This window comes from Nerophis ophidion, linkage group LG14 (genome assembly GCF_033978795.1).
Source record: "Nerophis ophidion isolate RoL-2023_Sa linkage group LG14, RoL_Noph_v1.0, whole genome shotgun sequence".
Taxonomy (NCBI): domain Eukaryota; kingdom Metazoa; phylum Chordata; class Actinopteri; order Syngnathiformes; family Syngnathidae; genus Nerophis; species Nerophis ophidion.
In genome coordinates this window covers 21,452,643-21,465,873 of record NC_084624.1, presented here as the reverse complement: position 1 = coordinate 21,465,873, position 13,231 = coordinate 21,452,643, and the positions used below count along the sequence as shown (strand labels likewise).

General features: G+C 39.9%; 1 protein-coding gene across 1 annotated transcript in view; it reads right to left on the bottom strand.

Moving 5' to 3' along the window:
• Positions 1–13,231, bottom strand: part of LOC133568280 (ephrin type-B receptor 1-B) — a 576,210-nt gene that overhangs the window by 148,096 nt on the left and 414,883 nt on the right. Inside the window, 1 exon segment of the mRNA XM_061920097.1 lies at positions 307–469. Within this exon segment, the coding sequence (XP_061776081.1) occupies positions 307–469 (163 nt within the window).

The following is a 13,231-nucleotide window of genomic DNA, read 5'->3' as shown; positions in this document are numbered from 1 at the left end:
CATCAAGGTATGTATTGAGGCTTACATAGGTCTGGTGATAATGTTCCCCTTTAAGAGTTTTGACAGCAGGTACAGTTTGAGAGTCTGTTGAATTTAAAAGTGTTTCTCGCTTTTCTGGGTCAAGCACAATTAATTAGCTGCACAAACAAAAGGCATTCATATTTCCAAATATGCATTCTGCACGCATGCATGCATAGTTACATTTATGTTGCCGTGGCAATGTCACTGGCTAATAATACTGCGGTAATAAACACAAGTGTCGCTGTGTGTGTGAGGGCTGTTTTCTCCTGGCTCGGACATCCTTACCATCTGTGAGGGTTTGGAAGCACATCTTGCTGCTGTATTTGCCAAAACCAGCCACGGTGCGCGCTCGCACCTGCACCACGTACACCGTGCCCGAGCGCAGGCCGTCCACGCGTGCAGTGTTGGTCTGGCTGCGCAGGATGGTGGAGTTGATCTCTGCATGGTCCTGAAAGCAGGAATGGACACACGTTAGAGAGTTTTCTTTGATATACCGCGGTAATACACACTTTTATACCATTTGTAAAGACACATCTGAACAGCTCTTGTCTCTTCCGAAGTGCTTTATAAGACCCTTTAATTACAGCGGTATTGTTTATTGCATTACATTTGGGTGCACTTCAATATGACAGCAAGTCAATGACAGCCTCTAAGACCATTTGCAGGCTATTGGGTCAGGAACTATATTTGATTAGGTAAAGAAAGTGGTCGTTCAAAATGGACCTCATGTTTATTCTGCTATTTGACCAATTGTACTAATTACAATTAGTCAAATAGCAGAGTGTCTCATTGACACAACAATATTCCTCTAAGATGTCTGAAACTAATCTAAACGTTAAACTGGTAAAAAATAGTTTGTATCCTAAATTACAGACCATAAGCCACTTATTTTTCCTGTGTTTTGAACCCTGCGGCCTATAAAATAGTGCGGCTAAATTACGGATTTTTCTTCACTGATTGCTATAAGGCAAATAGTAAAAAAAAAACACAAGCAAAGACACTAAAAAGATGTGTTTGAGCTATGGCGCCATCTTTTGGACAAGATCGCTCACTACAGAATTTCCCTCCGCTTTGAACTGGAAGTACAAGTGTAGCCATCCATAGCATTCTACCTGTATGGATTCTTCTACACTCCGAGCAACGTTTGTAAGTTTAAAAAAATAACTTAACTATTCATACTTACTAAACCGTCCCATGTGTGATGTCAGTATGCATATTTATACTGTACGTGCTATCGTAATGTAAAGACGCTAGCATCATGAGCATTAGCTAATCTGCGAACACGTTTACGAGTGTCTGTGTTAGTATTGTTAATTTACAATGGCATTCTTTTTGTATTGTTTCACAAATTCCTCAGTACATTCACCAAAACGTCCCAGGGAGTAATTGAGTCCGTTTAGCTGATTAAAGAGCTAGCTTCCACAGGTAGTGGGTCCATGACCATGACTTCTGTTTTGTTTGCTCATCCATTTTGCTGCTGTGTTATGTATGTTAGGTAAGTAAATAGACATTTAAAAAGTATTCAAGTGCAAATAACTACAAACCCCGTTTACATATAAGTTGGGAAATTGTGTTAGATGTTAATAGAAACGGAATACAGTGATTTGCAAATCATTTTCAACCCATATCCAGTTGAATATGCTACAAAGACAACATATTTGATGTTCAAACAGATAAAAATGTTTATTTTTTTTTTGCAAATAATCTTTAACTTTAGAATTTGATGCCAGCAACACGTGACAAAGAAGTTGGGAAAGGTGGCAATAAATACTGATAAAGTTTAGGAATGTTCATCAAACACTTATTTTGAACATAACACAGGTGTGGAGGCTATTTGGGAACAGGTGGGTGCCATGATTGGTATAAAAACAGCTTCCCAAAAAATGCTCAGTCTTTCACAAGAAAAGATGGGGCAAGGTACAGCCCTTTGTCCACAACTGCGTGGGCAAATAGTCAAACAGTTTAAGAGCAACGTTTCTCAAAGTGCAATTGCAAGAAATTTAGGGATTTCAACATCTATGGTCCATAATATCATCAAAAGGTTCAGAGAATGTGGAGAAATCACTCCACGTAAGCAGCATGGTCGGAAATCAACACTCAATTACCGTGACCTTCGATACCTCAGACGGTACTGTATCAAAAACCGATATCAGTCTCTAAAGGATATCACCACATGGGCTCAGGAACACTTCAGAAAACCACTGTCACTAAATACAGTTGGTCGCTACATCTGTAAGTGGAAGTTAAAGCTCTACTATGCAAAGCGAAAGCCGTTTATCAACAACATGCAGAAACGCCGCCGGCTTCTCTGGGCCCGAGATCATCTAAGATGGACTGATGCAAAGTGGAAAAGTGTTCTGTGGTCTGACAAGTCCACATTTCAAATTGTTTTTGGAAATATTCGACATCGTGTCATCCGGACCAAAGGGGAAGCGAACCATCCAGACTGTAATCGACGCAAAGTTCAAAAGCCAGCTTCTGTGATGGTGTGGGGTGCATTAGTGCCCAAGGCATGGGTAACTTACACATCTGTGAAGGCACCATTAATGCTGAAAGGTAAATACAGGTTTTGGAGCAACATATGCTGCCATCCAAGCGCCGTCTTTTTCATGGACGCCCCTGCTTAAATCAGCAAGAAATGCCAAGCCACATTCAGCACGTGTTACAACAGTGTGGCTTCGTAAAGAAAGGGTGCGGGTACTTTCCTGGCCTGCCTGCAGTCCAGACCTGTCTCCCATCGAAAATGTGTGGCGCATTATGAAGCGTAAAATACGACAGGGGAGACCAGGGACTGTTGAATGATTGAATCTCTACATAAAACAAAAATGGGAAATACTTCCACTTTCAAAGCTTCAACAATTAGTTTCCTCAGTTCCCAAACGTTTATTGAGTGTTGTTAAAAGAAAAGGTGATGTAACACAGTGGTGAACATGCCCTTTCTCAACTACTTTGGCATGTGTTGCAGCCATGAAATTCTAAGTTAATTATTATTTGCAAAAAAAAAAATAAAGTTAATGAGTTTGAACATCAAATATCTTGTCTTTGTATTCAACTGAATATGGGTTGAAAAGGATTTGCAAATCATTGTATTCCGTTTATATTTACATCTAACACAATTTCCCAACTCATATGGAAACGGGGTTTGTAATAACACAACGTATATTTGTTACACAAAACTGTTTCTCACCTTTTTTTTGTAAGGGGCGCCGGAAGTTGGCAGACCCGTCAGCAATCCTGTAATGTTTGTCTGATCTTGAATGGGATTGTGCTGAAAATCTTAAAGGCCTACTGAAACCCACTACTACGCACCACGCAGTCTGATATATATATATATCAATGATGAAATATTAACATTGCAACACATGCCACTACGGCCTTTTTAGTTTACTAAATTGCAATTTTAAATTTCCTGGGAGTTTCTTCTCGAAAACGTTTCGTAATGATGACGTGTACGCCTGACGTCACGGACTGTTAGGAAATATTGGCGCTGCGCACACACACAGCTAAAAGTCGTCTGCTTTAACGGCATAATTACACAGTACTTTGGACATCTGTGTTGCTGAATCTTTTGCAATTTGTTCAATTAATATTGGAGAAGTCAAAGTAGAAAGATGGAGTTGGAAAGTTTTAGCCTTTAGCCACACAAACACAAGGTGACTCCTTGTTTAAAATTCCCGCAGGTGAAACTTCACTATGGACCACAGCGGTCAAGCGAACATGGATCCCGACCGGATGTCAAACAGCAGTTTTAGGTGAAAATATTGTGGTGAAATGTCGCTTCTTACCGGAGATCAGCTGAGCTTGCGCCATCCATAAAGCTGCCGTCAACTTCCCTGAGAAACTGGCGTCAAGACACCCGTGGACACACACCTCCGACTATCGGGTACTGTTAAACTCACTAAAACACCAGCAACACAATAGAAAGATAAGGGATTTCCCAGAAGTATCCTAGTAAATGTGTCTAAAAACATCTGAATCCGTCCCAATGCAATCGCCTTTTTTTTTTAACTTTTTTTTTTTTTGTAGTCCGTCGCTATCATTATCCTCAAACACGAACCTTTCATCCTCGCTCAAATTAATGGGGAAATTGTCGTTTTCTCGGTCCGAATAGCTCTTTTTGTTGGAGGTTCCCATTAAAAACAATGTGAAGAGCCCTCAACGGGTGACGTCATCGTCTGCGACTTCCGGTAAAGGCAAGGCTTTTCTCTTAGCGACCAAAAGTTGCGAACTTTATCGTGGAGGTTCTCTACTAAATCCTTTCAGCAAAAATATGACAATATCGCGAAATGATCAAGTATGACACATAGAATGGACCTGCTATCCCTGTTTGAATAAGAAAATCTCATTTTAGTAGGCCTTTAATTTCCTTTCGGGGATTATTAAAGTATTTCTGATTCTGATTTATCTGTGTTTCATAGTGCGGCTAATATATGAAAACACATTTCTTCCACAAAAATTGTATGTATTCGGGTAATATACCGGTGCACTCTTTGACAAGGGTGGAGAAAATTGTTTAATAGAAACTCAAAAGGCAAACATAAAAAATACATTATAGATTCATGTTTTCGAAATGGACATCTCCACCCTTTCACCAATTCTATCCTTTTACTAACAAACAAACAACACAATGCAAGTATTGGATAATTAAAAGTCTTTATGGCATGTAACGTGCAAAAGGTTTCCAATGAGGTCCTGGTAATGGGTGCCACTGTTTGTGTGCACCTGTGTAGTTTGGGGCTTGGTGGTAGTAAATCTGCTATGGCCCATCAGTAATTATTGACTACTGTCACTTTCTCATGACCCTGACTGGAAATAAGTAGAGTGCACCACACTCCACCTGCAGATAAGCTTGATGAAGACGTCCTGTTCTAAGGACGTTCAATGTATATCATTATAAATGTTGTTTCTTATGCGGTTTCTTACAAAACCCAACACAGAACCAATGAAAAAGAAGTAGCACCGGGAAGAAGTATGGACGTTATGGACAACACTAAGTCTGATTGTTTAATTGCATCATTGTGGTCGCCATTGAGCGAAACATAGTTACACCACATCCCTAGCACACATAATCACATTAGTGAGCTCTTATTGGCCTGATGAAGACAGAAGTTTGAGATAGGAAGTGTTAATAAATCGAATGTACCTAGCTTTAATGGCTTAATCATTTAGACCTTTAACGCATTACGTGGCACCATCTGTTCCCCCGGCCTGGGAGCAGCATGCATATATGTGGAAGCAGACACAACATCCGCCTGAGAACGGAGACCCAGTCACCGGGTCGTCTGCTTTGGCTCATGACTGAGTGCACACGGACGGACTAAGCTGGCTCTTACAAGCGGTCACTCTGCAGCTCTAAGAACCACACCCCCATCTGCCCATGGGACAGGTGACCAAACAGATGGCAAACATCCAATGGGGGAGCATCCCTTGTGGGTGCGACAGATTGGAACGGCCCTTTCACGCTGCTGGTCAAACGGGGATTACACACACACACACACACACACACATTCGTGGACTACCTGTAATGTTTTGTGGAACAGACAATCAGATGCAGTAGAGATTAGAATAGGCCTGGGCAATTATTTTGACTCGAGGGCCAAATTTAGAGAAAAAAATTGTGTCTGGGGGCCGGTGTATCTATTTTGGGGAATAACTAATTTAAAACCTCACAATAAAGTCTGATTGAATGCTAAAAATGTCATGACAAACCGCCTTAAAAACAGAATGGAATTTTACATTTTTCTATGAAGGATAAAACCCTGAATATTGGCAACAAATGAAAGTCACACCCCCTCTCCATTGACATATTTTACAATCAAGCCAAATGCAACAAACAGCAAAATATGGACGTGAAGGGTAAAACAACATCTACAATCTGATCCATTACTAAACTTTAGAACTTTCTTGTAAAAATCTCCTTCTGCATCTGTCCCTGACACCCACATTTCAGGCTCTGGAAACACTCTATGGAAACGCTCCTCACCCACACTGCTTGGTGCCTCGTCTGAACTGCTGTGGTGTGGACTACCATAGTCACTAGTAGGGTTGTACAGGTATTAGTATAGTGCCACGATGCTAATGAATCATATTCGGTACCATACCGCCTCTGAAAAATACCTGTTCGTCACACCCTATAATATTAATAATAATAATGGATTAGATTTATATCGCGCTTTTCTATTGTTAGATACTCAAAGCGCTCACAGAGAAGTGGGAACCCATCATTCATTCACACCTGGTGGTGGTAAGCTACATCTGTAGCCACAGCTGCCCTGGGGTAGACTGACGGAAGCGTGGCTGCCAGTTTGCACCTACGGCCCCTCCGACCACCACCTATCATTCATTCATCATTCATTCACCAGTGTGAGCGGCACCGGGGGCAAGGGTGAAGTGTCCTGCCCAAGGACACAATGGCAGCGATTTGGATGTCAATAGGTGGGAAGCGAACCTGCAACCCTCAGGTTTCTGGCACGGCCGCTCTACCCACTACGCCATGCTGCCCCTGATAAATAAATAGAGCCAATAATGCATTTTTTCCGGTCCCCTTTTTTTTAGAAAAGTATCAAAGTACCAAAAAGTATCAAACTAATATTGGCATCGGGACAACACTAGTCACTAAAATATCATGCAAAAGTGCAGATTCCAACCGTAGTAAATACTTTGTATAGTTGAAGACTTGCGATCATTAGAAAACATCAATGCATATCATGATGGCAGCTACACTTTCCATCTTAAAGACATAAAATAATTATTTGGGAATGTCCTGTGGGCCAGATTGAAAAGCTTAAAGGCCTACTGAAATGAGATGTTCTTATTTAAACGGGGATAGCAGGTCCATTCTATGTGTCGTACTTGATCATTTCGCGATGTTGCCATATTTGTGCTGAGAGGATTCAGTAGAGAACATCGATGATAAAGTTTGCAACTTTTGGTCGCTAATAGAAAAGCCTTGCCTTTACCGGAAGTCGCAGACGATGACGCCACCCGTGTGATGGCTCCTCATGTCCTCACAATGTTTTTAATGGGAGCCTCCAACAAAAAGAGCAATTCGGACCGAGAAAACGACAATTTTCCCATTAATTTGAGCGAGGATGAAAGATTTGTGTTTGAGGATATTGATAGCGAAGGGCTAGAAAAAATTAATAAATAAAATCAAGTTTAAAAAAAAAAGGCGATTGCATTGGGACGGATTCAGATGTTTTTAGACACATTTACTAGGATAATTCTGGGAAATCCCTTATCTTTCTATTGTGTTGCTAGTGTTTTAGTGATTTTAATAGTACCTGATAGCCGGAGGGGTGTGTCCACGGGTGTATTGAAGCCAGTGTCTGAGGGAAGTCGACGGCAGCTGTATGGACAGCTAAAGCTCAGCTAATCTCCGGTAAGTGGCGACTTTTTACCACAATTTTCTCAACGAAAACTGCTGGTTGACATTTGGTCGGTATCCATGTCCGCTTGACCGCTCTGATCCATAGTAAAGCTTCACCTCTGGGAATTTTAAACAAGGAATCACCGTGTGTTTGTGAGGCTAAAGGCTGAAGCTTCCCAACTTCATCTTTCTACTTTGACTTCTCCATTATTAATTGAACAAATTGCAAAAGATTCAGCAACACAGATCTCCAAAATACTGTGTAATTATGCGGTTAAAGCAGACGACTTTTAGCTGTGTGTGTGTGCAGCGCTAATATTTCCTTACAGTCCCGACGTCACGCGTACACGTCATCATTCCGCGACATTTTCAAGAAGAAACTCCCGGGAAATTTAAAATTGCAATTTAGTAAACTAAAAAGGCCGTATTGGCATGTGTTGCAATGTTAATATTTCATCATTGATATATAAACTATCAGACTGGGTGGTGGGTAGTAGTGGGTTTCAGTAGGCCTTTAACGGGCCGCATGTGGCCCCCGGGCCCTTAATTTGCCCAGGTCTGGATTAGAATGACCACACCCTAAAAAAGTTGCTGTGTACCAAAGATATTTGAGACAAAACCTAACTATAAACACATGAATATTACCCACCTGGCAATATGGGGACACTTAAAGGCAGTGCTAGTGGTCACATTTGGACACAGTTCATTGGACCATTGTTGTGTTTTTACCCACATGCTCCAATAGTCACACTTTTCTTGGCGACAACAAATCAAATTGGTGTCGCCAAATTCAGACCCCGTCCCCCCACCAAATCACTTCCTTTCTCGCCGCTATTTGAGATGAATCCCTACCCTCTTTGTTTTAGTGAGAAACTATCGTCTATAAACCTGGAACTGTATTAAAATGAACTTGGAGTGTGTGCGTGAGTGTGTGCGTGCCTTACCAAAATGCCAACTGTGCAAAATGGACAGCATGGCCACTTGGCACACAGACAGACATGGTGGGGTACCATGTGTCCACCTCACAGGCGCACACACACACACACACTCACTCTCACACTTGGGAAGGGGGTGCAATGAAAGATTTGGATACAAAGTTGGTGCCAAAAATTGTCATATTTATGAGTTAAATGCCCATTTTGTTATGGTATAGTAAGCTTCAGACTGCTAGTTAGTTACCTCCTGTGTTTGATTGCCATTTTCCAATAGAACATGAGTCAATCAATCAATGTTTATTTATATAGCCCCAAATCACAAATGTCTCAAAGGACTGCACAGATCATTACGACTACGACATCCTCGGAAGAACCCACAAAAGGGCAAGGAAAACTCACACCCAGTGGGCAGGGAGAATTCACATCCAGTGGGACGCCAGTGACAATGCTGACTATGAGAAACCTTGGAGAGGACCTCAGATGTGGGCAACCCCCCCCTCTAGGGGACCGAAAGCAATGGATGTTGAGCGGGTCTAACATGATACTGTGAAAGTTCAATCCATAGTGGCTCCAACACAGCCGCGAGAGTTCAGTTCAAAGCGGATCCAAGACAGCAGCGAGCGAGAGTAACAGTACATTGATTGCTCATGCAGTGACAATCAAATAAATAGCAAAAAATACATCACTTTTAATGCAAAATTAAACATTTTCAAAGATACAATGCAATTATGGTTGAAAACACAACATGGAATGTTTTGGTGCACTGAACCATGCAAGAGAGCATGGTTGTCGCCATACCGGAATTTCAGTAGTCAATGCCGATACTTTTTTATTTAAAATAAAAAACTGAATCCTTCTACTTTGAAATTCAGTACTTAATAGAAAACTATTTCAAAGTGTCGCGTACAATATTTTTCGGAGTATAAGTCGCTCCGGAGTATAAGTCGCACCTGCCGAAAATGCATAATAAAGAAGGAAAAAAAAACATATATAAGTCGCACTGGAGTATAAGTCGCATTTTTTGGGGAAATGTATTTGATAAAACATAACACCAAGAATAAACATTTGAAAGGCAATTTAAAATAAATAAAGAACAGTGAACAACAAGCCGAATAAGTGTACGTTATATGAGGCATAAATAACCAACTGAGAAGGTGCCTGGTATGTTAACGTAACATATTATGGTAAGAGTCATTCAAATAACTATAACAGTGGTTCTCAAATGGGGGTACGCGTACCCCTGGGGGTACTTGAAGGTATGCCAAGGGGTACGTGAGATTTTTAAAAAATATTTTTAAAAATAACAACAATTCAAAAATCCTTTATAAATATATTGATTGAATAATACTTGAACAAAATATGAATTTAAGTTCATAAACTGTGAAAAGAAATGCAACAATGCAATATTCAGTGTTGACAGCTAGATTAGATTTTTTGTGGACATGTTCCATAAATATTGATGTTAAAGATTTCTTTAACATCATCTTTAAGGTTTAGAATTTAGTTCGTGAAACCAGATGGATCTCTATTGCAATCCCCAAAGAGGGCACTTTAAGTTGATGATTACTTCTATGTGTAGAAATCTTTATTTAGAATTGAATCACTTGTTCATTTTTCAACAAGTTTTTAGTTATTTTTATATATTTTTTTCCAAATAGTTCAAGAAAGACCACTACAAATGAGATAAATAAATAAATAATGATAAATAGGTTGTACTTGTAAAGTGCTTTTCTACTTTCAAGGTACTCAAAGCGCTTTGACACTACTTCCACATTTACACACATATTCACACACTGATGGAGGGAGCTGCCATGCAAGGCGCTAACCAGCATTCATCAGGAGCAAGGGTGAAGTGTCTTGCTCAGGACACAACGGACGTGACGAGGTAGGTACTAGGTGGGGATTGAACCAGGGACCCTTGGGTTGCGCACGGCCACTCTCTCACTGCCCCACGCCCAATATTTTGCCCTGTTGTACAATTTAATAAATCAAAAATTGATGACATAGTGCTGTATATTGGGGCGGTATAGCTCGGTTGGAAAAGTGGCCTTGCCAGCAACTTGAGGGTTCCAGGTTTGATTCCCGCTTCCGTCATCCTAGTCACTGCCGTTGTGTCCTTGGGCAAGACACTATACCCACCTGCTCCCAGTGCCACTCACACTGGTTTAAATGTAACTTAGATGTTGGGTTTCACAATGTAAAGCGCTTTGAGTCACTAGAGAAAAAGCACTATATAAATATATTTCACATCACACTTCTTTATCTCTTTTTTTCAACCAAAAATGCTTTGCTCTGATTAGGGGGTACTTGAATTAAAAAAATGTTCACAGGGGGTACATCACTGAAAAAAGGTTGAGAACCACTGACCTATAACATATAGAGCATGCTATACAATCCATCACTCCTAATCGCTAAATCCGACGAAATGTTATACGTGAATGAGCTAAATAATATTATTTGATATTTTACAGTAATGTGTTAATAATTTTACACATAAGTCGCTCTATGAAAAAAACTGTGACTTATAGTCCGAAAAATACAGTATATAAGATCACTTCGACATATTTTTGTAGAGAATTTAAATTGCAGTATTAACTTCTAAGAGATAATTGTACATTCGAAAAAGAACAACAGTGTTCTATAACCGCTAATTATATTAAAACCAATAAACTGTGCTTGTAAATATTGTCACAAGTAACAACAAAAGTCAACTATTTTACACTTAATAAGTACATGAACCAAACATTGTTCTTAATATTCTCTCAATATTGTGGTGGACTGACGCCATCACGTCATTTGAATGAAAATAGGCAAATAAAAAGGCAATATATACCGTATTTCCTTGAATTGCCGCCGGGGCGCTAATTAATTTAAAGACTCTTCTCACTCCTGCGCTTACCAAAGGCATGCGGTAAAAATTTGAGTGTGATGTAAGCTTGGACCTTAAATCCTACTGAATAACTCTTAATATTCTTCCCTTTATGCGATTTCAAATTACCGGTATTGAAATCAGCCGCCTCCATTTTGAAAATGATGAGAGGGTATCCAGCTCCAGCTTGTGGTGCCCAAGACCAGACTTATGACCAGGGGACACAGTGCCTTCTCTGTGGTTGGCCCTAAGCTCTGGAACACTCTGCCGCTCCATGTTCAAACTGCTTCCACAGTGGAATGTTTTAAGTCTCCTCTTAAGACCCACTTTTATTCTTAAGCTTTTAACACTACGTGAGTTGTGTGGTCCTCTGTCCTCTGTTGTCCTCTGTGTTTTTTATACACTTTGATTTCTATTTTACTGTTTTAATTGATTTTACCCTTTAAAATATTTTTTAATCATATTTGTTTTTATATTGTTTTTATTGTTTTTATATTTATTTATTTTTTGTTTTTATTCAGTCATTGGTGGAGCATGATAAATATATATATATATATATATATATATATATATATTTATTTATTTTTTTTAAATATTGTTTTTAACATGGCTGTGCAGCACTTTGGAAACTTTATTGTTGTTTAAATGTGCTATATAAATAAAGTGGATTGGATTGGATTGGATTGGAAAGTGTCACTCGTGACGTCACAAGTTTGACCAGGCGGTAATACTAAGCATGCGCTAATTATTTTTGGAAGCGAGTTTGACCCGGCAGTAATTCAAGGCAGGCCCATACTATATGCCCTGCGGCAATTCAAGGAAATACGGTATTCACAGTAGGGTTGTACGGTATAGCGGTATTAGTATAGTACCGCGATACTAATGAATCATTTTCGGTACAATACAGTCTTTGAAACATACGGTCTCACACACCCACGTCATGACATTGCTGGTTTACGAACAGAGGAGCATGTTCGGCGGCACACACACTTACAAGCAGACACAGTGTGTAGACCAGGGGTCGGAGAGCCGCATGTGGCTCTTTAGCGTCGCCCTAGTGGCTCTCTGGAGTATTTTCAAAAATCTATGAAAAATGGGAATGATGAGTGGAAAAAAACTTATTTTTTGTTTTAATTTGGTTCTGTAGGAGGACAAACATGACACAAACCTCCCTAATTGCTATAAAGCACACTGTTTAAACTAAACATGCTTCACTGATTCGAGTATTTGGTGAGCGCCGTTTTGTCCTACTGATTTTGGCGGTCCTTGAACTAACCCTAGTTTGTTTACATGCATAACTTTTTCCAACTTTCTCAGACGTGATTCATGCAACTTCTTTTTCTGTCTCATTTTGTCCACCAAACTTATAACGTTGTGCATGAATGCACAAAGATGAGTTTTGTTGATGTTATTGACTTGTGTGGAGTGCTAATCAGACATATTTGGTCACTACATGAATGTAAGCTAATCGATGCTAACATGCTATTTAGGCTAGCTATATGTACATATTGTATTACTATGCCTCATTTGTAGCTATATTTGAGCTCATGTAGTTTCCTTTAAGTCTTCATAATTCAATTTATATCTCATGACACACTACCTGTATGTAATATGGCTTTGAATTTTTTGCGGCTCCAGACAGATTTGTTTTTGTATTTTTGGTCCAATATGGCTCTTTCAACATTTTGGGTTGCCGAACCCTGGTGTAGACAGACAAGGGAGAATAGACGCATTTTGGCTTAAAAACTAATGATGAAGGTGAAGTTATAACACTGAAACACCCTCAGGAAGAGAGGCTTTAAGAAATGGCTAGCTAGCTAGCGGCTAACATCTCTCCGCCGTCGGCATTGTTTTAGCTACTTCTAAATCACTAATCTTGGTCTCCATGCCGACAAAGTAAGTTTCTTACAAATATCATCCCTGCAGTCCACTACTCTCCTCACCTCCCAGGGGGTGATCAAGGGTGATGGGTCAAATGCAGAGAATAATTTCGCCACATCTAGTATGTGTGTAACAGTCATTGGTACTTTAACTTTA